The 24656-nt window shown below is 36.2% G+C and overlaps 2 protein-coding genes across 6 annotated transcripts; one reads left to right on the top strand and one right to left on the bottom strand.

Annotated features, from left to right (window-relative positions):
* The first annotated feature begins 6183 nt into the window (after positions 1-6183).
* Positions 6184-10495, top strand: yif1b (Yip1 interacting factor homolog B (S. cerevisiae)). 4 transcript variants are annotated; one of them, XM_034865862.1, is made up of 8 exons: positions 6184-6435; positions 7308-7404; positions 7646-7775; positions 7905-8009; positions 8309-8445; positions 9083-9238; positions 9382-9475; positions 10260-10495. In XM_034865862.1, exons 1-8 carry the CDS (start codon positions 6399-6401, stop codon positions 10413-10415), a joined length of 912 nt encoding a protein of 303 aa, XP_034721753.1. In that variant the 5' UTR covers positions 6184-6398; the 3' UTR covers positions 10416-10495. The 4 variants fall into 4 exon arrangements, with proteins under 4 accessions (XP_034721753.1, XP_034721748.1, XP_034721737.1 ...); XM_034865857.1 differs by having other exon boundaries at positions 6185-6435; positions 7308-7410; XM_034865846.1 differs by having other exon boundaries at positions 6293-6444; positions 7308-7410.
* Positions 10496-12597: 2102 nt separating this feature from the next.
* On the bottom strand, positions 12598-23999 carry LOC117940435 (probable E3 ubiquitin-protein ligase HERC6). 2 transcript variants are annotated; one of them, XM_034865738.1, is made up of 23 exons: positions 23708-23999; positions 22832-22982; positions 22635-22711; positions 21927-22154; positions 21327-21418; positions 21093-21220; positions 20753-20895; positions 20432-20490; positions 20111-20202; positions 19938-19997; positions 19734-19830; positions 19331-19502; positions 18155-18306; positions 17295-17414; positions 17048-17146; positions 16366-16545; positions 15621-15761; positions 15127-15293; positions 14889-14955; positions 14703-14773; positions 14147-14330; positions 13260-13362; positions 12598-13140 (listed from the first exon to the last, which is right to left on the bottom strand). In XM_034865738.1, the coding sequence occupies exons 1-23, from the start codon at positions 23928-23930 to the stop codon at positions 12905-12907; spliced, it is 3042 nt and encodes a 1013-aa protein (XP_034721629.1). In that variant the 5' UTR covers positions 23931-23999; the 3' UTR covers positions 12598-12904. The 2 variants fall into 2 exon arrangements, with proteins under 2 accessions (XP_034721629.1, XP_034721634.1); XM_034865743.1 differs by having other exon boundaries at positions 20432-20487; positions 23708-23998.
* Between the last annotated feature and the right edge of the window lie 657 nt (positions 24000-24656).

The raw sequence follows: 24656 nt of genomic DNA on the forward strand, positions 1-24656 counted from the left end.
TATTTATGATGTAAACGACATACTGCAATATGACTTTTACTTTTTCAGTAATGTAAACAATAAATATATATTTTTCATGACTTTTTTGACATACTACACCATGACTTTTTATGACAAACTTTGCATTGACTTTATTCAACATACTAAACTATGCCTTTTTGTATTTGTAATGTGAACAACAAATAAGAGCTAAACCAAAAGCTCATGAGTTTCTCCAATAGCTCAGTGAGATAAGCTACCAAAATCAAAATGAAGAGAGAAGGCTCGGGGTTCAAGTCCTTCACATATTACACTACAATTTTTTTTTGATATAATTTCTGTGACGTATGTTTGACATACTACACCTTGACTTTCTTGAGATACTTAACTATGACTTTTTTGATATCAGTAATGTGAACAATAAATACAAAGCTGAACCTCTGCATTAAGAACTTCACAGATAGCTTGGTGAGATAAGCTAATGAAAATAAAACCAAAATTGGAGGTTAAGTGTTAAACTTTTCAATATACTGTTGAGTTTTTTGACATACTGTGAGTTTATGACTTTTTTTTCAATATACTATAGTATGACTTTTTTGACATAGTATGACTTTATTAGTTTTTTTTCTACATGCTATACTATGACATTTTTTACTGCTATGCTTTGACTTTTTTCGACATACTTTATCACTTTTTGGGCTTTGGTAATGTAAACAATAAATATAACATTAAACCAGATTTCTTTGAGTTGCCCAGATAGTTCAGTGAGATAAACTTCTAAATTTAAAATGAAGATTGGAGGTTGAGAGTTCAAATCTTCAACCAGCTTGTTTTTTTTGACATACTATGAACTTTTTAATCATATTTTCACATAACTTTAATAAGACTTTTTATAATTTTTTGACATACTATACAATTACTTTTTTAACACTTTTTTCTACTAGGCTATGACTATTAACTTTTTTTGTCACCAGTACCGTAAACAAGGAATAAAAAGTTGAACCTCTGCATTGTGAGCTTCACAGATAGCTAGACAGATAGACTTTTTTTCAACATACTTAACTATGACTTTTTTCAAAACACTACGCTTTGACTTTTTTCAACATGCTACACTGTGATGTTTGCATCTTTAGTAATGTAAACAATAAATACAACCCAGACCCATCCGTTATGATGTTGACAAATAGCTCAGTGAAACTGCTACATCTAAAATGTAGATTAGAGCTTCAGGGATCAACTCTTCGACATACTATGACATTTTAAATAGTATTTCGACATAACTATAATGTGACTTTTTGTCACTATTTTCAATATGCCGTACTATGACGTTTTATAATTTTTTCAACATATGACTTTTTTGTCATCAGTAATGTAAACAATAAAGTTTCTCTAATAGCTAAGTGAGATAAGCTGCTAGCAATAAAATGATGATTGGAGGTTTAGAGCTCAACATTCTATTGACTTTTATGACATACTATACTACGACTTTTTTGACATACTATACTATGAATTTTTATATTTGTTTTCAACATACTATACCATGACTTTTTTTGACATACTATACTATGACTTTTTTACGTTTTAGTTGAGAAAAATCCTAAAAAGTCTAGGCAAAGTATGTCAAAAAAAGTCACATTATAGTATGTTGAAAGAAGTAATAAAAAAGTAAATGTATGGTAGGTTTGAAAAATGTCATTGTAAAGTATGTCAAAAAAGTGATAAAAGTAATAGTATAGTATGTCAAGAAAAGTAATAAAAATTCTATGAAATGGAGTTAATTTGTTAAGAGGTTTCGGGAGCAGGGCCCCGACTAAACCACACCTCTAATCACCAGACAAACCTACATATACTGTGCTGCGCAGCCAGACTCGTGTCTCTGATTGCTTGACCCACCCTCCCTTTCCCTCTCCTTCATCCATCTTCCCTTCCTGTTGCACTTCTCTCTCTTGTCTCTCCTAGGTATCGTCTGGGGGTCTGTAAACTATTCGGGCGAAAACTGCTTCTGAGACGGAACCCCCACCCTGAGTCTCTTCCACCCGGTCATCACACATCGTCCCAGACCAGCCATCAGACGACATCCACATCAATTTTGCACATTCATAATGTTCATTTGCACATTCATAATCTTCATTAAATCTTTAACAAACACATGGTTGTGGCGTGGTCCATGCTAGTGAATTTTATATCAAAAAAGTCATAAGATGTCAAAAATATGGTAAAGTGTTGAACCCTCAACCTCTATCCCAGATTTTAGCTGCAGCCACTTAATCACACTAAGCTATTTGTGAAGCCCGTATGAGCTGCTTTGGTGGTTCAGTGTTGTATACATTGTTCACATTACTGAAGCAGTAAAAAGACAAAGTATAGTATGTCGGAAAAAAAATACTAACATAGTAAGTCAATAAAAGTCATGAAAAGGTATACTATTGTATCTTGAAAAAGTCTTAAAAAAGTCAAAAGTACAGTATGTCAAAAAATGTCATCAAAATGTTATAGTATATATATATATAGAATGTCAAAAATGTCAAAGCATATTATGTCAACTAAAGATTATAAAAACGTTTTGTCAAATGTCAAAAAAGTAATGAAAAGGTAAAAGTTTAGTACGCCAAAAAGGTCAGAGCATGGTATGTAAAAAAAGTTATTGTATACTATGTCAAAAAGAATCATAATAAAGTCAAAGTACTTTGAAGAGTTGAACCCTGAACCTTCAATCTATATTTCATCTCTAACTTATCACACAAAGCTAATTGTGAAGTGTTGAACTTCTTGGTGTGGCTTTTTTGCAGTTCACAATACTAAATACAAAAGAAGTCGTAGCTTAGTATTTCAAAAAAAGTATCTAAAAAAACGTCATCGTTTACCATGTTGAAAAAAATGATGGAAGTGTTGGAAAAAAAACATGAACAGGTAAAGTATGTCCAGTCTTGAAAAAGTCACAGTTAAACATGTCAATAAAAGTCTTTGTATAAAAGTATGGTGTGTTTGAAAAATGTCATAGTTTAGTATGTCCAAAAAAAGTCTTTGTATAAAAGTATGGTATGTTTGAAAAATTTCGTAGTTTAGTATGTCAAAAAAGTGATAAAAGTCTATGTATGGTATCTCTAAAAGGTCACAGTATAGTATGTCAAAAAAGTCATTGTTTGTCTAAAAAAGTGATAAGAAAACATACTGTATCTGTCACAAAAAATCATAGGAATATATGTAAAAAAATCATAAAAAGTCATAGTAGAGTATTTCGAAAAACGGCACAAAAAGCCATAGTATAGTATGTAAAAAATAATCATCATTGACCATTATCTTTTTTTTTATATACTAGATGTATGTCGAAATAAAGTGATACAAATTCTTAGTATGGCCAAAAAAAGTGATAAAAAGTCCTAGTATAGTATGTCAAAAAATGTCATAGTATAGTAAGTCAAAATGAGTGACAAGAAAATAGTTGATAAAAATCATAAAAAGTCATAGCAAAGTATGTCGAAAGAAGTGATAAAAAAGTAAATTTATGGTATGTTTGAAACAGGTCATAGTGTAATGTGTCAAAGAATGTCAATACTATGGTAAAGTGTGGAACCCTCAACCGCTATTCCAGACTTTAGCTGGAGCCACTTATCACACCAAGCTATTTGAGAAGCTCCTAATAGGCTGGTTTGGTGGTTCATTGTTGTATATATTGTTCACATTACTGAAGCTGTAGAAAGACGTAGTATAGTATGTCAAATAGAAAATACAAATGTAGTAAGTCAATAAAAGTCATAAAAAGGTATACTATTGTATCTAAAAAAAGTCTTTAGAAAGTCATAGTACAGTATGTTCAAGAATTTCATCAAAATGTCACAGTATATATATAGTATGTCAAAAAAGTCAAAGCATATTATGTCAACAAAAGATTATATAACGTTTTAGTATATTATGTCAAAAAAGTAATAGAAAGGACAAGGTTTAGTATCTCAAAAAAGGTCAAAGTACTTTGAAGAGTTGAACCTTGAACCTTCAATCTTCAGTTTTAACTCTATCAGCTTATCACACCAAGCTATTTGTGAAGCTCTGAAATTCTTGGTTTGGCATTATATTTTTTGTTCACAATACTAAATACAAAAGAAGTCATAGATTAGTATTTCAAAAAAAGTATCTAAAAAAACGTCATCGTTTACCATGTTGACAGGTAAAGTATGTCCAGTCTTGAAAAAAAGTCATAGTATAACATGTCAATAGAAGTCTTGTATAGTATAGTAGTACAAAAGTGATATAAAAGTCAAACTTTAGTATGTCAAAAAAAGTTACTGTAGTATTTTGAAAAAACAATGAACAACCATAGTATACCATATTAAAATAAAGTGATAAAAAGTCATAGTATAGTATGTCAAAAAAGTCACTGTTTGTCTAAAAAAGTGATTAAAAAAATAGTGTAGTTGTCACAAAAAAATCATTGAAAGTACATAAATAAATCATGAAATGTCATAGTATAGTATATCGGAAAAAAGGAACAAAAAGTCATTGTATAGTATGTGAAAAATAATCATCATCGACCACTATCACTGTTTTCGTGTCCAAAAAAAAAAAAGTCCAAAAAGTGATAAAAGTCATAGTGTAGTATTTCAGAAGAATCATAAAATAGCATAGTATATCGGGGAAAAAAAGTCATAGTATAATATGTCAAAAAAAAATTGATAAAACATCATTGTATAGTAAGTCAGAGAAAGTCACATGTAATTCCATCAACTCCTCTTCAGGAGCTTTTGAAAGAAATGGTGAGGAACACCCACAACCCAAATCACATCCTGTATGAGCAGATGCCTTCAGGCAGAAGGTACAGGTTGCCAAACTACAAGCTTAACTGGTATACATTCTCATTTGTGCTGCTTTCAATCTAATTAATGAACATAAGAGAAGTTATTCACCACATTATTATCAACAATCATTACAATCATTATCAAAAATAAGTGCAATACGAGGGGGAGGATGTGTTGTGGGTTCTCTTCAGTTTTTCTCTGATTGTGAGGAAAGGTAAGGGGTATGGTGTGAGGTTTATTAGATGTTCACTGAATCATTGGATGAGATAATGTATGATAATGTTTAATGTAGGTTGGCTGTATGTTTTATGTGTGTTTGTGAGTGACGTGCTGCCATTTCATCTCTTGAGTGCCCAGGAGGAATTTCTCCTACAGGAGACAAAAAAGGCTTATCTTATCTTATCTTGTAAGAATTCACAGTGTATTATGTACCGTGGCCGGGAAGTGCAAAACAACATTACAAAGTCTGAAATACTTTTACAAAGATTGAGACAAATTCACATTTGAAAAACAAATTGACAAGACGCAAAACACTTTTACCAAGAACAAACCAAATTTACATTTTAAAAAACAAATTATGTCAAAAAAGTGATAAAATCATAGTATGTCAAAACAAATTATAAAAAGTCACAGTATGGAAGAACATGTAACTTCCATACAAAATGGCACAGCCTCCAAATAAAGTTACATTAAAACAGTTATAGCATAGTATGTTAGGGGGGAAAAACATAACAAGTCATAGTATTGTATTTCAAGGAAAGTCTGGAAGAACATCCAACACCCCACAAAAAGGGCCAGGTCATATTGGGGATTGAACCAAGCGTCAGTCTGCAGTGCCTACTTGCTGGTGCTAGTTGGAGCAGTGTCCACCAATGGGCCACCCTACCAACTAATAAAGTACATTGAAATAAAAATTGAAAACAAAAATTGAAATAAAGGCCTAAAATGCCTAAAAAGATTTGACGTATTTAACGTCGGAAAAAAAGTCATAGGTCAAAAAAGCTATAAAGTTACAGTTTAGTATTTTGAAAAAAGTGATTAAAATGTCATAGTATAGCATATTGCAAAAAGTCATAGTGTAGTAGCCTACTGTGTCTATAATGTAGTGGATTATTTCCCTTTGGAATGTAGCTAGTGGAGTAGAAGTAGCCTACAAAGTATAGCACAACATTAAAAATGTGTAAGTACCTAAAATGTGTACTTGAGAACACTACTTGAGTGCATTTATTTAGTCACTTTACATCATTGTGAAAAGGAAAGTGTCAGATAAATGTGAGGTTTGTAGTGGTAAAGAAAACGTTGACCATGCGGCGATGACACGTAAAAAGTTTAAGGTAGAAAGAGGCATTTAAGAAAAATTAGGAAGAAAGTGAAGTTACACGTTACAAGGTTGTTGGAGATAAACGAAAAACAAGGTAAGAGAGGACACTTCGATACAGTAGGTGGCGGTATGCACCTTTCACGTTGGTTTGTAACCCGTCATTAAATCTAAAAAGAAGAAAGCGTTAACTTCCGTGTAAAATGACTCCAACTATCCTGTGCGGCTTCAGCTTGCTAGCTAAGTAGCAACTGCATCTCAGTAGAGTTAGTTAACGGACAGCTACTGCTACCGTCAAGTTAGTTCAAATGGATTATACGGCAACTCAAAGTGGGTTCAGACAGCGTAAGTTACGTACGTGATTGTATCGATCAAATCAACCCTACGTTATTAGCTGGCTAATTAGCGAACGGCTGCATGTACAATTTGTACTTGCTAGCTTTCTGGAATCCAACGTAAACGGAGCTGAATGATGCTGTCACTGTTTTCAGCTGGTTGACGCTTTTGACTTAGCTACTGTTAGCTAGATAACTTATTAAAAAAACAGACAGTCCACCTTCATTCCACCACCGTCTAACGTTTGTCACTATGGAAAACAATAGCTAAATAAAGGGGAATAAGTAGCAAAAGCCTGTTTCTTTTGTGTGGTGGAAGTGTCTGTGCAATGACTGCGGGGTGTTTTTTGTGTTTACAGATTGTTTAAAGCGAAATGTAGTGCTATATTAAGATAGCTACATTAAGTGTTTTATAAGCTACACATTTGTTTCCAAGCTTCAATCTGGGATAGAATTTGGGGCTTTTTATTTTTTTACCCTTCCATAAGCAGAACGTCTGATAATTAGCTAGTAATGAGGCTAGCCAATACATTTGATTAGCCGCTCAAGTCCCTAAGCCAGGAGTATCTCTAAACAGATATCTGTGCATCACCAAAATTAAAATAAGTCTCCCCAAAGCACGCTGTTCAGACGAATGAAACGACTATTCAGCTGTTTGCTTGAATCCTCAGTTTTCCACAATCACGCCGATGGTGAGCACCACAGAAACGGCGCACTATTGTTACAATACCAACTGAAAACAAACCGATGCATCCTGGTTTCTCAGGTTTCCCTGTCTGCTACTGTTGCATCTGATTGCATTACTAATTTTCTACACAAATTTTGTGTAGACCTACTGCTTTGTTTGACATATCTGTTTCTCAAACCACTTTTTTTATCCAGAGCCTAATATGCGTCTAAGGACTAGTATGGTGGATGGTTCAGAAGGCAGCCAGCTGTTTGAGGACACGAGTGGAGCTGCATCTGGACCACAGCCGGGGTACAGGTGGGGACCAGGCCGAAGATAGGCTAGATGTTAAACTGTTGTGAATATATATTGTGTTATTGCATTTTGTATGTTTGTGTCCTATGTTGCATCAAGGAAAAAAATCAGGCACCCTTTGTCAATCAATCAGACCATGCCCTAAAAAAAAAAAAACGTTGACTATGTTTTTTTTTTTTTAGCCGACGCATCCATTAGGTTCTTTTAGTTGATGTATTTTCTTGTGTCATTTTGGCAGTAACCAACAGCCTGGGCCTCAAGCAGCAGGATTTCCTGGCCAGTCTATCCTGTCAGACCCCATGTCTAACCTGGCCATGGCATATGGCAGCTCACTGGCGTCCCAGGGAAGGGAAATGGTAGACAAGAATGTAAGACAGAGTTGTTAATAATAATAATAATAATAATAATAATAATACCATAAATGGTTGTTTACCAGAAATAATACAAAAGGGAGTGAATAATGCATCTATATCTGTCTGTGTGCTTGCTTGTTTCAGCTGGACAGGTACATCCCAATTTCTAAACTGAAATATTACTTTGCCGTGGACACAGTTTACGTGGGGAAGAAGCTGGGCCTTCTAGTATTCCCTTACATGCATGAGGTAAGTCTTCTCACACCAGCTAAATAGAAGTTATTCTGTTAGGTCTGCCATGTTGCAAAGGCAGAGTCAATCCTGTGCATGTAAAAAAAATATGTTAATTTTTCTTTTTCCTCTGTGGGCCTCTGAGGCTTTTCTTATTCTCAGAGTTGAGAAAAAAAACCTGTTGTAGTCTAAATTAATTGAAAAAGTAATCCAGCCTAACAGTACACATGAATCAATGTTACTATACTACATGCTCTCTTCTGGAAATTTAGTCCGTGAGGATTTAGCAAGTGTGTGATCATGTGTGTGTGTTGTAGAACTGGGAGGTGAGCTACCAGCAGGACACTCCTGTGGCTCCACGCATTGATGTGAACGCTCCTGATCTCTACATTCCCGCCATGGGCTTCATAACATACATCCTGGTGGCTGGACTGGCCCTCGGCACACAGAACAAGTACGTACATCCATGTTTTTATCAACGTGATACCAGTTTGGAAAAGGGGCAGTGATCTATTGTGTGTTTTTTTGTTCGGTTTTGTTCTTATTCTTTATATGCAATGATCATTAACAGCTAGGTAGCAGACTTCTTTATGTCTTCTCACATAACCACATGTCAGTTTAGTGTGGATTCTAGTTTACACCCTAATACACACCCACAGAGCAACAACAACAACCACAAAGCACTTACAACTTCTGTAAGGTAATAGGACAGCAGCATCTTACAACGAAAAAAACCTCTGGATGGATTAATTACAGTGTTGCACAGATCTGCGTTTTTGCAAAATAATAACATAAGTTAAATAAGTGGATTGAAATTGTACGTGTGTGTGTGTGTGTGTGTGTGTGTGTGTGTGTGTGTGTGTGTGTGTGTGTGTGTGTGTGTGTGTGTGTGTGTGTGTGTGTGTGTGTGTGTGTGTGTGTGTGTGTGTGTGTGTGTGTGTGTGTGTGTGTGTGTGTGTGTGTGTGTGTGTGTGTGTAAAAAATCATTGCAGCTTGGAGGTAATGATGCACTGATGTAACGAGTTCCCAGTATACACACAGTATACAGTATACACATACATAGAGACTGTACCTTTCTGTGCACCCTTCAGGTTTTCTCCGGAGCTGCTGGGAGTTCAGGCCAGCTCAGCGTTGGTGTGGCTGATCATGGAAGTCTTGGCGGTCCTGCTGTCTCTCTACCTTGTGACCGTAAACACTGACCTCACAACCATAGACCTGCTGGCTTTTTCTGGTTACAAATATGTTGGGTATGTACATCATCTTTCAACGTTCATACAATTTTTAGTGGCTAATTTTCCTTAAACTATGCTCAGAACAAAACATGTGTTTAATGTTCTTAGTTTAACGCTGTAAGGCTCTGTGCTCATAACTATCTTTGTTATTTCCTCAGGATGATCGTAGGGGTCGTAGCAGGCCTTTTGTTTGGGAGGCCGGCGTACTATCTCTCTCTACTTTGGTGCTGTGTTGCCATCTTTGTCTTCATGGTGAGTAGTAACATCTAACTCTTGAGAGTTTATATTATTGATCTTAATAGACAGATTTCCTTTTTACAAATAATTGGTGACAGATTCACAAATTTACTATATTAATGCCTTGGTACTGCATTGAATTCAGTAGAATATTCAGTAGTAGAATGTTCCTTTCTTGGCTTTCTTGATATTTTTTTTTCTTCAACGTTGTCCTAAAAACCCCTCACCATAGCTCTCTTTAATACTCCTGTCAGCTCTATGGACCCGTCCGCAGACACATCTTATGCCAATAAATAAGTAAAGCCTTTCCCATACCTGTAACTGATGTCAAGCTATGACATGAATACACACAAGACAAGCCATGCTGTAATTGCAAACCACCTCATTTTTTTGCATCTTACTATTTTACTTTACACATACCCTTACAACCCCCATCTCCACCTTTGTCACACATACCTATACACACAGCGGCCACTTTATTAAGTACACCTCGGCAGTCTAATGCAATTCAGTCATAACATTTACCTATAGAAAGTTTATAAGGTTAACGTTTTGGTGACATTGTAGGGAATGTGTGGATTGATTTATGTTTATTACTGAGGTCATAGTTTTAAAGTGGTGTTATACTTCACTATAGCCGATCAAGATATGTTTCTATTTTCTAACTATGACCTCAGTGCTAAAAGACCCAATGTATTTAACACATTTCCGGCAATGTCACAAAAGTCTTAAAATTACGTCATGTGGTACATTTGTTAAATGGTTGATTAAAGAATATTTTTAACGGCTCTCTCCTCAGATCCGCACGCTGCGTCTGAAGCTGTTATCTGAGGCGGCGGCGGAGGGAAGGCTGGTGAGAGGAGCCAGAAACCAGCTGAGGATGTACCTCACCATGTCTATAGCAGGAGCACAACCCATCTTCATGTACTGGCTCACATACCACCTCATCACATAAAACACACACACACACACTCATTTTGTAGAAGATGAACTTGGCTGTCCAAATGCCTTTGCAACCCCTTAAAAACACTCGAGCGCACACACAACCCCCCCCCCCCCCCAAAGAAGCTGGACTTGGATGAAACACACAACAGCCATAGTAGTCTAACACAACACATGCTACAAGATGATTAGGAGAGGAAGTGAGGCATTACTGCCTTCTCTCTTACAGCACAAGCCTGAGTCATTAGTTTTGCCTTTTTTGTGTCTTTTTTTATGTAATGTCTTCAAAAATGTGTAGCAAGACCCAACGGCTTTAAGTTTTTTTTCTATACTTTGTAATTATTTGTTAATTATGTTTTTAGGAATATTTATGTATGTATGTTTTGTGTATAGAAAAATTACTATTGCAGATATTGCTTTGGTCTGATATCTCATGTGAATTTTCTGAGCCGACTAAGAAAGCAAACTAACCTCATGCAAACCGTCCATTTACAGACGAGAAATAAGTCAAATCCAGGTTTAAAGGTGATTAACTGGTTTGGATGTTTGACTAGAATGACCTTTTCTCTGGCGCTCCTGTTTATTTAACGGCTGAGAGAAATACCTGTCCTGTCATCACTGGATCTGGAAACAAGGGTTATGTAACTGGTGCGTAAGTGTGGCTGCAGTACCAGCTCTGTTGTATCTTCTATGTGCTTTATTACATGTTCTTTGCTACCTGACAACTCTTGAATAGAAATATCAACTGAGTGTAAGCCACGACATCAGGGCGCAGACCTCACAATCAAATGTTGAGTTGACTGATGTCCTTTTAAATACAAAGTCAATTATTTACTTCTTTTCATATTTAAAGTGGAATAAAGGAAGGGGAGAGATGGTCTGTTCTGGTAAAATTGTTTTAGTCTCTGAAATACTTGAAATATTTTAATGTTGAAAAACACTTTCTTGTGCTTCAGTGTGCTTGTAAATCATCTCATGCCTCAGCTGTTTTTATGTAGCCAATGTTGATTCAAACCAGGTTAGGATTCATGTTAAATAATTCAGGAAACTTTTTTTTTTTTTTTTGCATTTCCCTCAGATGAAATTTATGATTATTGAAAAAATGCTAAAACACCAACCTCCGTTAACTGAGGTGCCAAGAAAACCTTACAAATATTTTGACAAAGTGCTCATTTAAATGGGACTTTTTAAATTGCAACATCTCATCGCAAATGACTGATTCCTTATATACACGTAGCAGGTCATTTAAACACTTATTTCAAGACCAATCACGAACGGATCCCATCTCTGACTGTCAAAGTAGGCTGTAAGCAACCTATCATTCCAAGCCACTGAAATTATATGACGACTGATGAATAAAGTCTGACTGATGGAGTGGCGGAAGTGGAGTTGTGTTTTATGTGCTCAATTTGTTTTTCTCAGATGTAAATGTCAATTATAACAAACAATTTTAGCTAAATTAACATTATAGGAAATAATTCATAATCAACCAGTTATGGATGCAAAGGCTGTTCAAATCTTTGAAACTAACATTTTGTCTTTTATTCACTCTCTATGGACCTTTAAAGCTAAGCAGTAGCACTTTTTAATTTGTGGATATTAACCACACAATCAAGAATGGTATCTTATAAAAGATAATGCCAATGTAACACAGTCCACTAGGAAATTAAATAACCAGGCCCTGTTGGATATTAGAAGATTGTGTTTTGATAGTTGGCCTGTGGTTTGCTAAAAACATTAAAAAAAAAAATGTTAAACATAAACTGCAAACCAGTATTGAAGAGAATACATTTATTTAGTAGGTTGTAACAATGGTCAAGGAAATAATCAATTTCCTTAATTTCCACACATTTTAGTATTGTTCTTCTTGTTTTGTCGCATAAACATATTTACTTTAGATGTAAGCTTGTATACCTCATGGTATACAAGCTTAAATCTTAATCTTAATATTGTTCTTATAGAATTAGTACTTAATGCTACAATGTCATGCTCTAAAGTGTCAAAAAAGTAAGTCATATCAATCATACTAGAGTTAACCTAAACAGAGATGTGGCAGTCACTGAAAGCAATGGCAGTGTCCTGACAACTGCAGACTATATTTACTGAAGTAGAGAAAGAGTTTTTTATCCACTCAAGGGTCCTGTGTGTGATGTGTTGTTACCCAATGTATTTTCTAACTGTGCATACTTTTGTTGGCGACAAGCCAAAGCTGAATGAATATGTGGGAACATCTTTGTAATAAATAACTATAGCAGCGCAGTCTGCTTCTTCAGTATAAGATTTTAGCATGAGAACCTTGTCAAAAAATTATTAAAAAAACAAACAAATGCATGCATTACTGTTTCTCAAACTACTAAACACACTACATGGGCTGCTGTTAAGTAATACCTTCATTATGTTACTATGGATCCCATGTCAGAACTTACTTCAAGACATGAATAGAAAAGGAAAGCATTACATTTGGCAGACTAGAGACAAAAAAGCCCCAAACTATGTACTTCTTCATTCATGTGTGTCTACTTCCTTCCAGAAGCCTCTGTTGTGATTAATAGCTTGAAGAAGCCTGGCCTGCATTGTCCTCTCGACTGGGTATCTCTGGTAGATGGGCAGCAATAGAAGACAATGGCAGGTGAGGGATTCTGGCAAATGGATCTCAGTGGCATCAGGCAAGACGGCGACTCTCATCTGGATGCTCTCCATACCCAGGAAGGGTACACGGTCGCAGCCTGTGAGGAACACTGACGACAAAGACAACATCTTAAATTGAATAAATAAGATTTTATTGAATACTAAACTATTTATTTTCACTGTAAAGTCAAACTTGATAAATGATAATAAGCATAATTATAATACTTACAAAGAAACTTCTTTTTTTCCTCTGCCGTCAGATTGTCAAACACCTCCCAGAATGTCACAATGTTTGGATGCTTATCATGGTAGTCTCCTTCATAAACTGTGTTCTGGTTGGAAAAATACAGTTGTGGAAAGTAAATAAGTACATTTACTCAACTCCTGTACTGAAGTACAATTTTAATGTGCTTGTCCTTTACTTGAATATTTCACTTTTACTCCAAAATTCAGAGGGGAAGAGTCTACTTTTTACTCCACAGCAGATATATGACAACTATAGTTACTAGCTACTTTTGAAATCAAAATACTACATAAAAAAACATTTTAAATACAATACATGGTCAAAGATTTAACCTGTGGTACCCAATGTGTGTGCCTTGTGAGTCCATTCTTCTTACACTGACTATATATTTAACAATTACAGTTTTGCCTTAAAAAGGTAATCCATCAGCAAACTAGTCAAGACTAAATCATTCTTTTTCATTATTTGCCTAAAGTTAAATTGTGTACTTTAAATCTCTTCTTGTTAGTATGTTCGTGTGATTGTGGGAAACTCCAAAACGACTTAAAAACATAATTTTTTTAAGCTATGTAGTCAAGAGATCCCATTTAAAATGTGTTGCTGTTTGATGGCTAAAGTTTTGTGTGACTTCCCCACATGCACTAGAACACACAAACGTCTAGGAACTATTTAATTATTTTAAAGTCTTAAAAATAGTTCACAACATAACAACTCAAATTTTAAGTCTCTGACCATCTGAAAACATGTGGTGTGCATTGGACACTGTCAGAATACCTGAATTTGTTATTAATTTAAAAAAGTCTATATGTTATCTACATTTCTGACTCTCTTTAAAATGCATAAGTCAAAAGTTCTTGTGGTTTTCAACAGACCTCCTTGAACACCTCCCAGTCGTAGATTTCTTGGCCCACCGTCACTGCTTGCAACTCCTCGGGTTGGAAGAACTCCACCACGTCCATTTCACACACCTTGAAGAACCCTTTCTTGAACGCTTCGAACACTCCCTCCACTGATTTGTTGAAGGCATAGTTGACAAAGGCGTCTACGAACTCTTTTCTAATAAAAAAAATCATTTTATACAATGTACACGTAGCTTCAACTGAGTACTGACACTGTCCAGCGATCTTCTCTTACATCACTACTGCAAAGCTTTGTTTACATAAATGTTCCTTTTTATAATATATAGTGTATAGAGAAACTCCATACTAAATCTTGAATGGCAGAAAAGTAATGTCACACTGCACTCTATTGGCCAACAGTTTTAACACAACAGTATGCAATCCCAAATTGTAAGATATCTGGGAGGATATTAGATATTAGAAATGTAATACATGTTTACAGGTTGTGTGACTCCAAATCTGTGCTGCTGTGAGTACTGTGTGCAGACCATTACATACAGCCATTCTTGTAAATACTGTGTAAACATACTTGTTGGACGCTGTGACAGGTTTTCCCGTTTCTGTCGGATCGAGCTCAACATTCTCGCCACCCCAGGTCACCTGTAATGAAGGCAATTACAGTCAGATTGGAATGCTGCAGCAACACGTCTGGGCAACAAAGTCCATGTGTGAAATAACACTGGCAGTCCTTCTGACTGGGATTTGGAGGACCTACAGTGAAAGTAGTGTTCATCTTTTCAACTTCATCAGGAGTGTAGTCCTCCAACATGCACCGCCAAGACCTGAAGAAACAGCGTATATACACAACTATGACCTTGATGTAATCTCTAAAGTGTTTCAAATCCAAACTGCCAAACAGACCATATGACTTTCTGCAGTTACGCACATGTTTTCATAAAAAATTGCTGTAGATTGAAACAAAAATCTCAACAAAGATATTTTTTAAATCTTACCCTGCCATCACAGGGTCAAACTCCTTCATGTCATCCAGTGAGGGTTCGACTCTAAGCAGCTTCTTGAAGAGAACCAGTGGAAAGGGCATGTGGACGATGTTGTGGTTGTAGAGAGCCAGGCCACACAGAACGCCAAAAAGGAAGTAAGTCCTTTCCTCCACTTTTGGCTATTTGGTTGACCACAGACAAGATTAGGGTTTGGTGCCATTTATAACTGTTTCACAGGTCTAATTAGGTCACATGTAGAGTATATGTGTCTCTAACTTCTAAAAATGTAAAACGGGTCATCAAACATCAGATAAAAGTAGAGTTGTACATTGATTCTTTTTTTCTTTTATAGTAATCAGCTCACTTATTTATTATATTCATAAATGTTTTAAATGTATCTTGTGGCCAATTCAATCAAGTCAACGGATTGTTTAATGTTTTAAAGAAAAAGGATTAGTATATTTTGTATTTAATACACAGGTTTCCTTTGGACTATCTGATCTTACCCTGGGAGGGAACCAGGCCAGAGTCTTGGTCTCGTTGTACATGAACATTGAAGACTCGGGAGCTAGCAGCTCATCAAACACATGCAGGAAAAGGTCCCTTTTGTTGACATCCATCACCTTCCTGTTGTCCACAAATTGCACCTAGGAAGGATAGAATTATACTGTTTTTAATAAGTGTCCTTGAACACAAACTGAATTACTATTACCTTTAATGATAAATATCCATGCAGGACTAATCAAGCAGACACTTCCAAATGTATAATTACCAATTCTGACAGCTCACATTTACACAATCCTCTAGTTTCTACAGTCGGATGCCAAATTATAAACTCTAGTCAATAAAATTCTACATTTAATTAATCTCATTACAATAAAATTTACTTTTCTAATTAGCACTGGCATGATTCCAGGCTGTTGTGTCATGGAATATTGGATTTTACACAATAAGTTAAGTGAAATCATGAGGCAATGGACAAGATGTTATTATGTGGCATTGTGGGACGCGTAGGATCCAGTGTTGTTGAAGTGTACCCATACCACTAACTAAATCTGTAAATATGTTGGCCTTGGTCTGCTAGGATATTGACATTGTTTGTCTTCTGTGTGTCCCACAACTTCATGCCAGTGCCAAACTAAATGGCTGGAGTACCCCTTTACTTCCTTTGGAATGAAGTAACATGAAGACAAAAGCTTCTAAATTTAGCCTCAGAACACTAAAGCTGGAAAAGATTGGACGGTGGTTTACCAGCAGCTTCCTTTTGAAGGCACAGTGGTCGGCTGCACCGAGCTGTCTGAAGGTGTCCTCCACCAGGTGAGCTCGTCTCAGAGTTAGCTGGAAGACCGGGGCGGGGGCAGAGTCTGGGGGATTTGCCCACAACGGATTAGGACCCACCAAAGCCAGATGATGAACTAGACATTCCACTTCCTGAAAGTACAAAAACCAAATTTTTTAAGAAATTTCACAGATGGAAAGCAATTTTAATATAATTGTACAGTGCATGTATGGCTGGTTACAGAACTCAGATTTTTAGATACTGAACAAATTGCCTCCATAGTATTGAGTGTTGAAAAATTGCTCGTCATTCAATGCAGAATTTCAATATAGGAAATCTCATCGGTGTTTTTTAGTTTTTTTCAACTTTAGTGTGTGTCACATACTGTGGGTGTAAAGGTGGTTTAAAAAGTTTTGTACAGTATTATTTAAAGTTGTAATTAATGTATATTTTCAATGGATTTTATCAAATTTGTATTGGAAAAAAAAAACAGTTCTGAATTTGCAGTATTTGTATCAGATGTGTAAAAGATACTCAGTCCTAAGTACATGAGATACATATTTATTAAAATAAAAAAAGCACTTGAATTATGCAGCAGTACAGTACACTTTCAGTAAAATGTTTACAAATGATTTATTTTTATACATACTGTACCTTCCTAAGAAATGCAACGATGTTAAAGACTCCCACCTTCTGAACCAGAGTGAACAGGAATGGGTAGCGGCAGAAAATGGCGGGTGCGTCGACGTCATCCTTATCGGAAAAATATAGAATATTTAATGATTTACCAAATCAGGAATCTGAAAAAACTGTCCAACCGGAAACTAAAAGTTTTCAGGACAAAAGGACAGATTGCTCCTCTGCACTGCAACACTGTGTATGTGGTACTACATGATTTTACCTCCACTTCAGAAAATTCCTTCCAAAGAGTAACGTCCATAACTGACTCCACACTACTATTGATTTCCTCTACGTAAAAGGTGCTGAGTGGGACTTTGTAGGACTTTCCAGCTTTGTTTGCCTGTGAAAGAATAAACAATACCAAAAAAGTTAAACTCAAAAAATATTATTTTAATCTCAATAGCCAATTTTTTATCACTGTAACTTTCCACTGAAACTAAGAACTTTTTCAGGAACTAATTCTGTTTCACAGTGTTTCTCCAGGTCTGTATAGATAAAATTAGATAGATTTTAAACCATAATTGGGAAATTTCAGTGCTACAGCAGCCATTTTATTACTTTTTTAAAAATTTACTTTTTTATTTTATGTTTTAGATTAGCCCGAGAACAATATTTTGCAACCCAAAAGTACAGGAATCTTTGGGTGGGGTTTGCCGGGACGACCGTTGCTGATTGGTCGAACACACACAGAGCTGCTGCTACTCGTATGCCACTTAATATATAAAACAAGAAAGTAGTCTATTGATTTATGACCATTTTATGAAAGTGGAGAACATGTGTGTGATTACATTAAAAGTTAAGTTAGGCTTTGCGAACAACTCCCCAACTCATTTAAAAAAAGACAGAGAAAAAAAAAGAGAGATTGAGAAGATAGTGCTGCGTGCAGTTAGAAAACACAATTTTCTGTTTGTTCTATGGCAGTTAAGTTCTGAAACACAGAAAAAAAACAAGAAATTAACTCTAGAGACAGACGCTCTTGGTTAATTTTCATAAAGCACAATAGATCTTACACTAAACCCACCAATGATTGAACTAAAAAAAACAAAGAGACAACAGGCAACAAACAAAAAAAGCACTGACTTTGTAGAGTAGCTTGAGGACTTCCAGCAGGTATTTGACTCCTGGGTTATGAGTTGCCAAGAGGCCATTTCTTAGCATGAAGGCCAGGGCGTTTCTGAACACCAAGATGTGCTTCAGTAGTAGGGAGGGTGTCAGGGAAGACCACCAGCGTCCTACAAGAAATAACACACACCATGTATTCACTGTTGACTTATACGTCATATATCAAATATATATTTTCTAAAGTTATTAAATATCTGTTTTATCTAATAATTCAAGTATAAATACATTTTAATAAAGTAATAAAGCAGTTAAATACATAATATAGGAGTCATATGTGATTCCCCCCTTACATTCAAAAGTCATGTAAAAAAGGTGGCAAATTAAGTTAAATTCAATTTGCAGAATTTTAGACAAGTAAGGCCATTTCTTGACAACAAAGCTGCCAAGTTATTCTTATATACTTTGATCTTTTTTACATATTGGGTATTGTTTTAAAAACTGGTCATTAACTAGAATGAGTACTCTAAAAAACATTGAATCTCTCTTTAAGAAAGTAATAAAAACTTTTGATAAAAAGGCAATGCCATTTCACCATTATTATATCTTAGAGCGACCTACATTTTTAAGCTTTGACAATTTCAAACATTTAAAGTATGCTTGTTTGCTATATAAAGTGTTACATAATCTTTATAATATCACATGCCACATGCCTAGGGACATGCTTAGTAGTTATTCTTACTAATTCTAGCATATTTACATGGTGCTTTCTATACAACAATGTTCATAAATATGCATGGTCCCTTTCACATAAACCAATAAAATAAAAACTAAATAATTTGTGTATTGATGTGTTGTGTATATTTAGGTTTTGTTCATGCTTTTGTTCCATCTGTTAATGCATTTTGTAAGATGTTGTTTTTAAAGGTGCTATACAAATAAAGTTATTATTATTATCATTAAAATTATTATTATTATATAGTCGTATCCGGTACATTAAAAAAAATTGTGGTTGGAATTGGTTCTGTGAAAAGTTTTTAGCACATTGAGGTATTTTGCAAGGCCATGTTCAATATATGTAAGTAAGTGATAACGTAATATAATGTAAGTAATGTGTAGTAATGTATATCAATAATGTCTATTAAGCTCTAGGTTCAGTCAATGTCATGTGACAAAAAGTTTGCAGTGGTTGTTTACTTAGAGTCCGCTCATTCTGATCTGCAATGACGACAGCCAACGGCAACACCACGTTCATGACATTAGACTCCTCTTGGAGAAGGGGGCAGGTCAGCAGAATCAAGAGGACCTCTGGTGATTTTAGGAAAACTCTTGAAGCGAAAAGCAACTGAGTCAGGTCTTCAAGATGTACCTGCATGGGAAAAAATCTATGAGATCACATGGCAATTTTCACACAGCATGCATTTGTTTGTAGATAAATAAATCAGTGGCTACTGTACAAAATGTACAGGTGCAAAAAAGGTTGAGAGGCTGCCAGGACACGACTGCATGTTAGTAGTTTTGTCATTCTTTTAATTTATGTCTCAAGTAACAGAACAAACGATCATAGTAATGAATGAATGACTTATTTTATGTTCTTTACTGATTGTTTGATCCAGGGTATTGCTAGCAGCTGGTCCATCACTTGGCTAGCTGCTTCCAGGTCCACAGTTAAGGCATCTGCTTCTAATGGAGGCCCACTGCAAAGCATTAAAAAAGCGGTGGTACCAATGTGAGTAAATGGCATCACCTCATAATCCTAACAATATAACTGATTTAGCTACTAAACAATTGAAAACGGACTCACTCAGCTTTTGTGAAACTTGCAACAAGACTTGAACTCGTCATAAAGATTGAAGATATCTCTCTGTTGAATAAACAAAGAGGCACTTACAAACACTGTAGTTGCTGCATATGAGACTGATATTTCATATGTGCATTTACACAGTTACAACCATCAATACAATAATGAAAAAAGACCTCTTTGCTTCTGCGTTGCCATGTCTCATTGACAACCATTTTTGCAGTTTTGTCTCATCAAGCCGCCCAGTTATATGTCCTCGGTCCAGGCTCTTAAAAGACAGATATTAGATTTAACTTTAAAGCCAGCCAGATTAATAAACCTGATAAAATAGTCACTTGAACTATGAATTAGAATGAACAATTTTGACTCTAGTGGACATTAAATCCAGGTAAATAAACAGTTTTACACTAATGTGCTTACATTCAAAAATTCTGGGTATCGTTCTGTGAAAGTCTATAAGAACAATGAGTGTTTAAATACATAGGTGGACACATTACCTGTGTAGGTGAAGTGTAAGTGAAGTTTGTATTCCACCCAGCTGATATTTTAAAGTCTGCTTAAACAAAACAAAAAATCATATGCAAATATAATTTAAATCTGCTAGTTTTACACCATCTTCTACATTCAGTGTACAACAGTCAAATTAATATAATATAATGTTCACTAACTGAATAAACAACATTTCTAGGGACTGTAACAATTATAAGCGTAATTATAAGATATTTATAATATAATTATTAAAAAAAATGTTAGGAAGGTTAGAGACAGAGACACCTCATACGCCTCATTAAAATCTACTAAACACCACACATTCATACCATTGGGTGTGGCTGCTGCACCGTCAAGTTGTACCAGAGTGGGAGTCTTACTGTCCTCTAAACGTCCAGTCCCGATTTGTCCTTTGGCCCCATTGCCAAAAGCCCACAGCTGGCCAGAGGAGCACAAAACTAGAGTGTGACATCTGGGAGACAAGAAGCAATCGTGAATATAGTGTGAAACATGATTAACTAAACATAATGTTAAAGCATATAATAAAGTAATAAAGTACTTAAATTAGGCATCTCAAGTTAGATATTCTCAAAGCATGAGGTTATGATGTGAAAACTAAGTAAGCCTTCCTTTAATTAAATCATATAAGCACCCGCCTAGTTTTTTTACCTGCCACATGAAATCTGGGAGGCGGGTCCGTCCAGACCGACAACCAGCCTGGGGCTCACTTCCTTAGAGGAGGAGTTGTGACCCAGCTGGCCGTGGCTTCCCTCTCCAAAAGTGAAAACCTTGCCATCCTAAAAATCCCAGCGCCACACAAGATTATAAGAGGCAACTTCTTAGACTGTACTTATCTTCGTAATGTGATTGTTAAGGATTGGGATAAGGCAGAAGATCGTTTACTTTTGTTAACACAGCAGAGTGTGCCTCTCCACAGCTTATGAAGCGGACACCCAGAGGTCTGAGGGCAGGTACGATACAGATGTTGAACCTGCCTGTAAAGATGATATTAAATGGAAAAATGTGCTTACTTCAAAATGATGATACATGTAATGAGCTCTGAACACTTAAAAGAAATCCAAATCAGGATGTGGATGGGTTAATAACCCCAGTTTGTATCATCATTACATTCCAGTCAGAGAAATAGTTTTCTGAAAATATAACACACTTAACACAGCTTCTTTCTTTTTCTTAAAGCTGCGATAGGCCCTTTTTTTGTGTTGTTGGGCAAAAATCCCCTAATAATCTTTCAGCATATTGTAATTCAAGTGGTTCAGCGTTGCGTCTGCATCCACAACGGTCCGCATATGTTGCGTGTTCATCTTAGCCAAAGCAAGTATAAAATATGGCAGCAGCTGTTACTCTCTTCACCTGTAGGTGTTGCAGATTGACATGTGTAGAATTGGTCTGACAATGACCAATGAACTCCACTTGCATGACAACATGCTGGTTTTAAAATGTGAGCAAGGGAGTCTGTGACTGAGTACAGTAAAGTGTTAGTACCATTCTCATCCACCCTGTTGACTCCCAGCTGGCCAGATTTATTGGCCCCGCAGCAGTACACCAGGCCTGGAAGTGTGAGGAACAGAGAGTGTGTAGCTCCGGCTGAAACCTGTGTCACCGCGACGCCGGTCAGAGGGTGTACCAGGACGGGTGTATGCTGCAGCGACACCTCCTTCCCCAGACCCAACTGACCGTGACTGTTCAAACCCCACGAGAAGACATCACCTCCTGTAAAGTGGAAAACAAATTAGTACTATATGCTTTTTGCGGAAAAGATGATTTCAAATTTTTCTTAAGCTCTATCTTATGTATTTCTTATTTAACTCTAGGTTTCCCCAGATAACACAGGTGGTACTCATAGGGGGTTTGCATCCTTCAGCATTAGCTAGATCAGTGCCAAAATGGTGGAATGTAAATTGACTGTTTCTTAAATATCCTCTATTTGCCAGCTATTTATTTGTCAGGACGGTCTCATGGAATTTATGTATCCTTATTTTCTCTAATTGTTGCAGCTGTGTCTTCTTGAAGCTCCTACTACGTCAAAGAAATTTACTTTGCACTTTATTGTGTCTGCAGGGAATGGTAAAACTGGATTTGGCACAAATCATTACTACTTTAAACAGATTTAAACATTATGATCTGTGAAACTTGAGTTGGCAGCATTCCATATGAAACAAAAAGATGTACTCAGTGTCTTTATTGTTTTACCTTTAGTCAGTGCCAGGGAGTGGGAGTTTCCACAAGCAACTTGAATCACTGGTATTGGCAGTGGTATTGGCACCTGACTGCATGTCAATGAAACAATAATAATAATAAGTTCAAAAGATGTTCAAAAAATGAAATAAGCTTTGGTGACATTCAGTCATAAGTATGAATTTCATATATTCCATAGACAAAGATCTTGCCATGGTCTGCTGCCCAGTAGATGTGGTAAAATGCCTCGCTGTCCGTCCTCTCCTGCCCCCCAGGAGAACACCTGTCCAGATGCACACACAGCCAGAGAGTGGTCCTGACCACAAGCTATGGACACCACATTACCCAGCCCCTCCACACGACCTTACACAGGATGACAGACAAGAGAGTCACACACGCACACACACACAAATACAGAGGAAAAACCTGAGCACACCACCAAAACATTCAAGTAATTATTCAAAGTGGTGTAACATACCTGAGTACCTTATTAGTTATAAGCAGTTTTATATTTCCACTAAACTAAATGTATTTGACAGCTATAGTTTTTAGTTAATAATAAAGCTTTATTGCAGACACAGGTCCATTTTAAACATCATACAGTATAACAAATATAAAAAGGAGATTCAAACATATATCATAATTCCATACTTGCCTCGAATGCAGGAGTATACTTAGTTAAAGGTGCCCTGCCACATTGATCATATATTCAAACCATGAATGCATCACTGACGTGAATGACCAACTCGAATAATAAATACAAAATAAAGTAAAGTTCAGTTTCGTTGCCTTCACTGACTAGAGGGAAACGAAACCGAAACTTATCACGGTTATAACCAGCCGGCGTAATATGTGATTCATAGCTTTCGATGGATGACATAAACTTATAATGCTATCAGCAAACAAGACGAAGTTCCTCCTTAAATTAAATTTTCTTGACAAAAGCGTGAAGAAATCAATCAGCCTGCCTCCAATTAAAGGTCATTAAATCAAAAAACACTTAACTTTACATAAAAACTATGTCGACTAGAATCAAAAACAAACGTTCTGGGAACCAAAACCTGTCAGTTGGGTATTCCTTTGCCTACCTGGTGCTGTCTTCCCCGCTTTACTTTTCTTTCGTCCAAGTTGTCCCTGTGAGTTGTGTCCACATGATAAAACTCCTCCATCCCTGGTGAGGAATAAAGTGTGCCGTTCCCCGCAGCAGATGTTGGTTATAGCCCCGGGGACAGTCCAGGACGCCGGACTCAGGGCATTCTGTGGACCGAACTGTCCACTGGAGCTGTCTCCCCAACAGTACAGTTGCACCATGTCTCCACCTGGACTCGTCTGATGTGTTCACAGCACCTAGGGTGGTGGTGGCAGCATTTTTATTTCAGCTGATGCTGCCTTCAAATGCTGGCGGAGATATCAGAAGTATAACACAATCGTAAGTCTGCTCTTGAACCATTCTTTCTGCTGAGCGTTTTTTATGGCGGGTGTAGTAGGCTATACTGAGGAAAAGATCTCAATAAAATATCTAGCATGATGAATACCTTTGCAACTTGGTACAATTTGTCATATATTTCCCACAAAAGCAAGCAATGAAGCAACCAAGAGGATGCCAGATCAAAATGCTCAAAATTACGAGGTTACCAAGAGGCTAGGAAGGCATCATGAGAGCAAGATGCTTAAAGAGTTTATCTCCTGCCTTTTGAAAGTCCATTTCGATGTTTTAAGTTAAAACTGTTGTCACTACAACCTAAATGTGTTACTCATCCTTTAAACTTTATTTTCGTAAATTACAACTTATTTTAGTACTTAACTTAATATACTTAACATATCTGCATTTAGATAATAATAAGTTTAGGTGAACTGATCAAAATGAACAAAAACGTGTAGGCCTAGTATTTTATTCATTTAATAAAAGGCAAACATTTCGAGTTTTTTTTTACCATTTAAAGACAGTATGCATTTAAAGACAGTATGCTACATTACTTGCTATCATTTCTGGCAGTTGGACGGTATTTCTTACAGTAAATGTGTTGTAGAAACCGA

This window comes from Etheostoma cragini, chromosome 3 (assembly GCF_013103735.1).
Source record: "Etheostoma cragini isolate CJK2018 chromosome 3, CSU_Ecrag_1.0, whole genome shotgun sequence".
NCBI lineage: Eukaryota > Metazoa > Chordata > Actinopteri > Perciformes > Percidae > Etheostoma > Etheostoma cragini.

Coding starts and splice junctions, on each gene's coding strand:
- yif1b (XM_034865846.1), top strand. CDS start 6,399: ATGGATTATACGGCAACTCAAAGTGGGTTCAGACAGCGTAAGTTAC. Junction 7,411..7,645: donor GGACCACAGCCGGGGTACAG/GTGGGGACCAGG, acceptor TCATTTTGGCAG/TAACCAACAGCCTGGGCCTC. Junction 9,476..10,259: donor TTGCCATCTTTGTCTTCATG/GTGAGTAGTAAC, acceptor CTCTCTCCTCAG/ATCCGCACGCTGCGTCTGAA.
- LOC117940435 (XM_034865738.1), bottom strand. CDS start 23,930: ATGGTGCAACTGTACTGTTGGGGAGACAGCTCCAGTGGACAGTTCGGT. Junction 19,831..19,937: donor GCAAGTTTCACAAAAGCTGA/GTGAGTCCGTTT, acceptor AATGCTTTGCAG/TGGGCCTCCATTAGAAGCAG. Junction 14,956..15,126: donor TTTGACCCTGTGATGGCAGG/GTAAGATTTAAA, acceptor CTGTTTCTTCAG/GTCTTGGCGGTGCATGTTGG.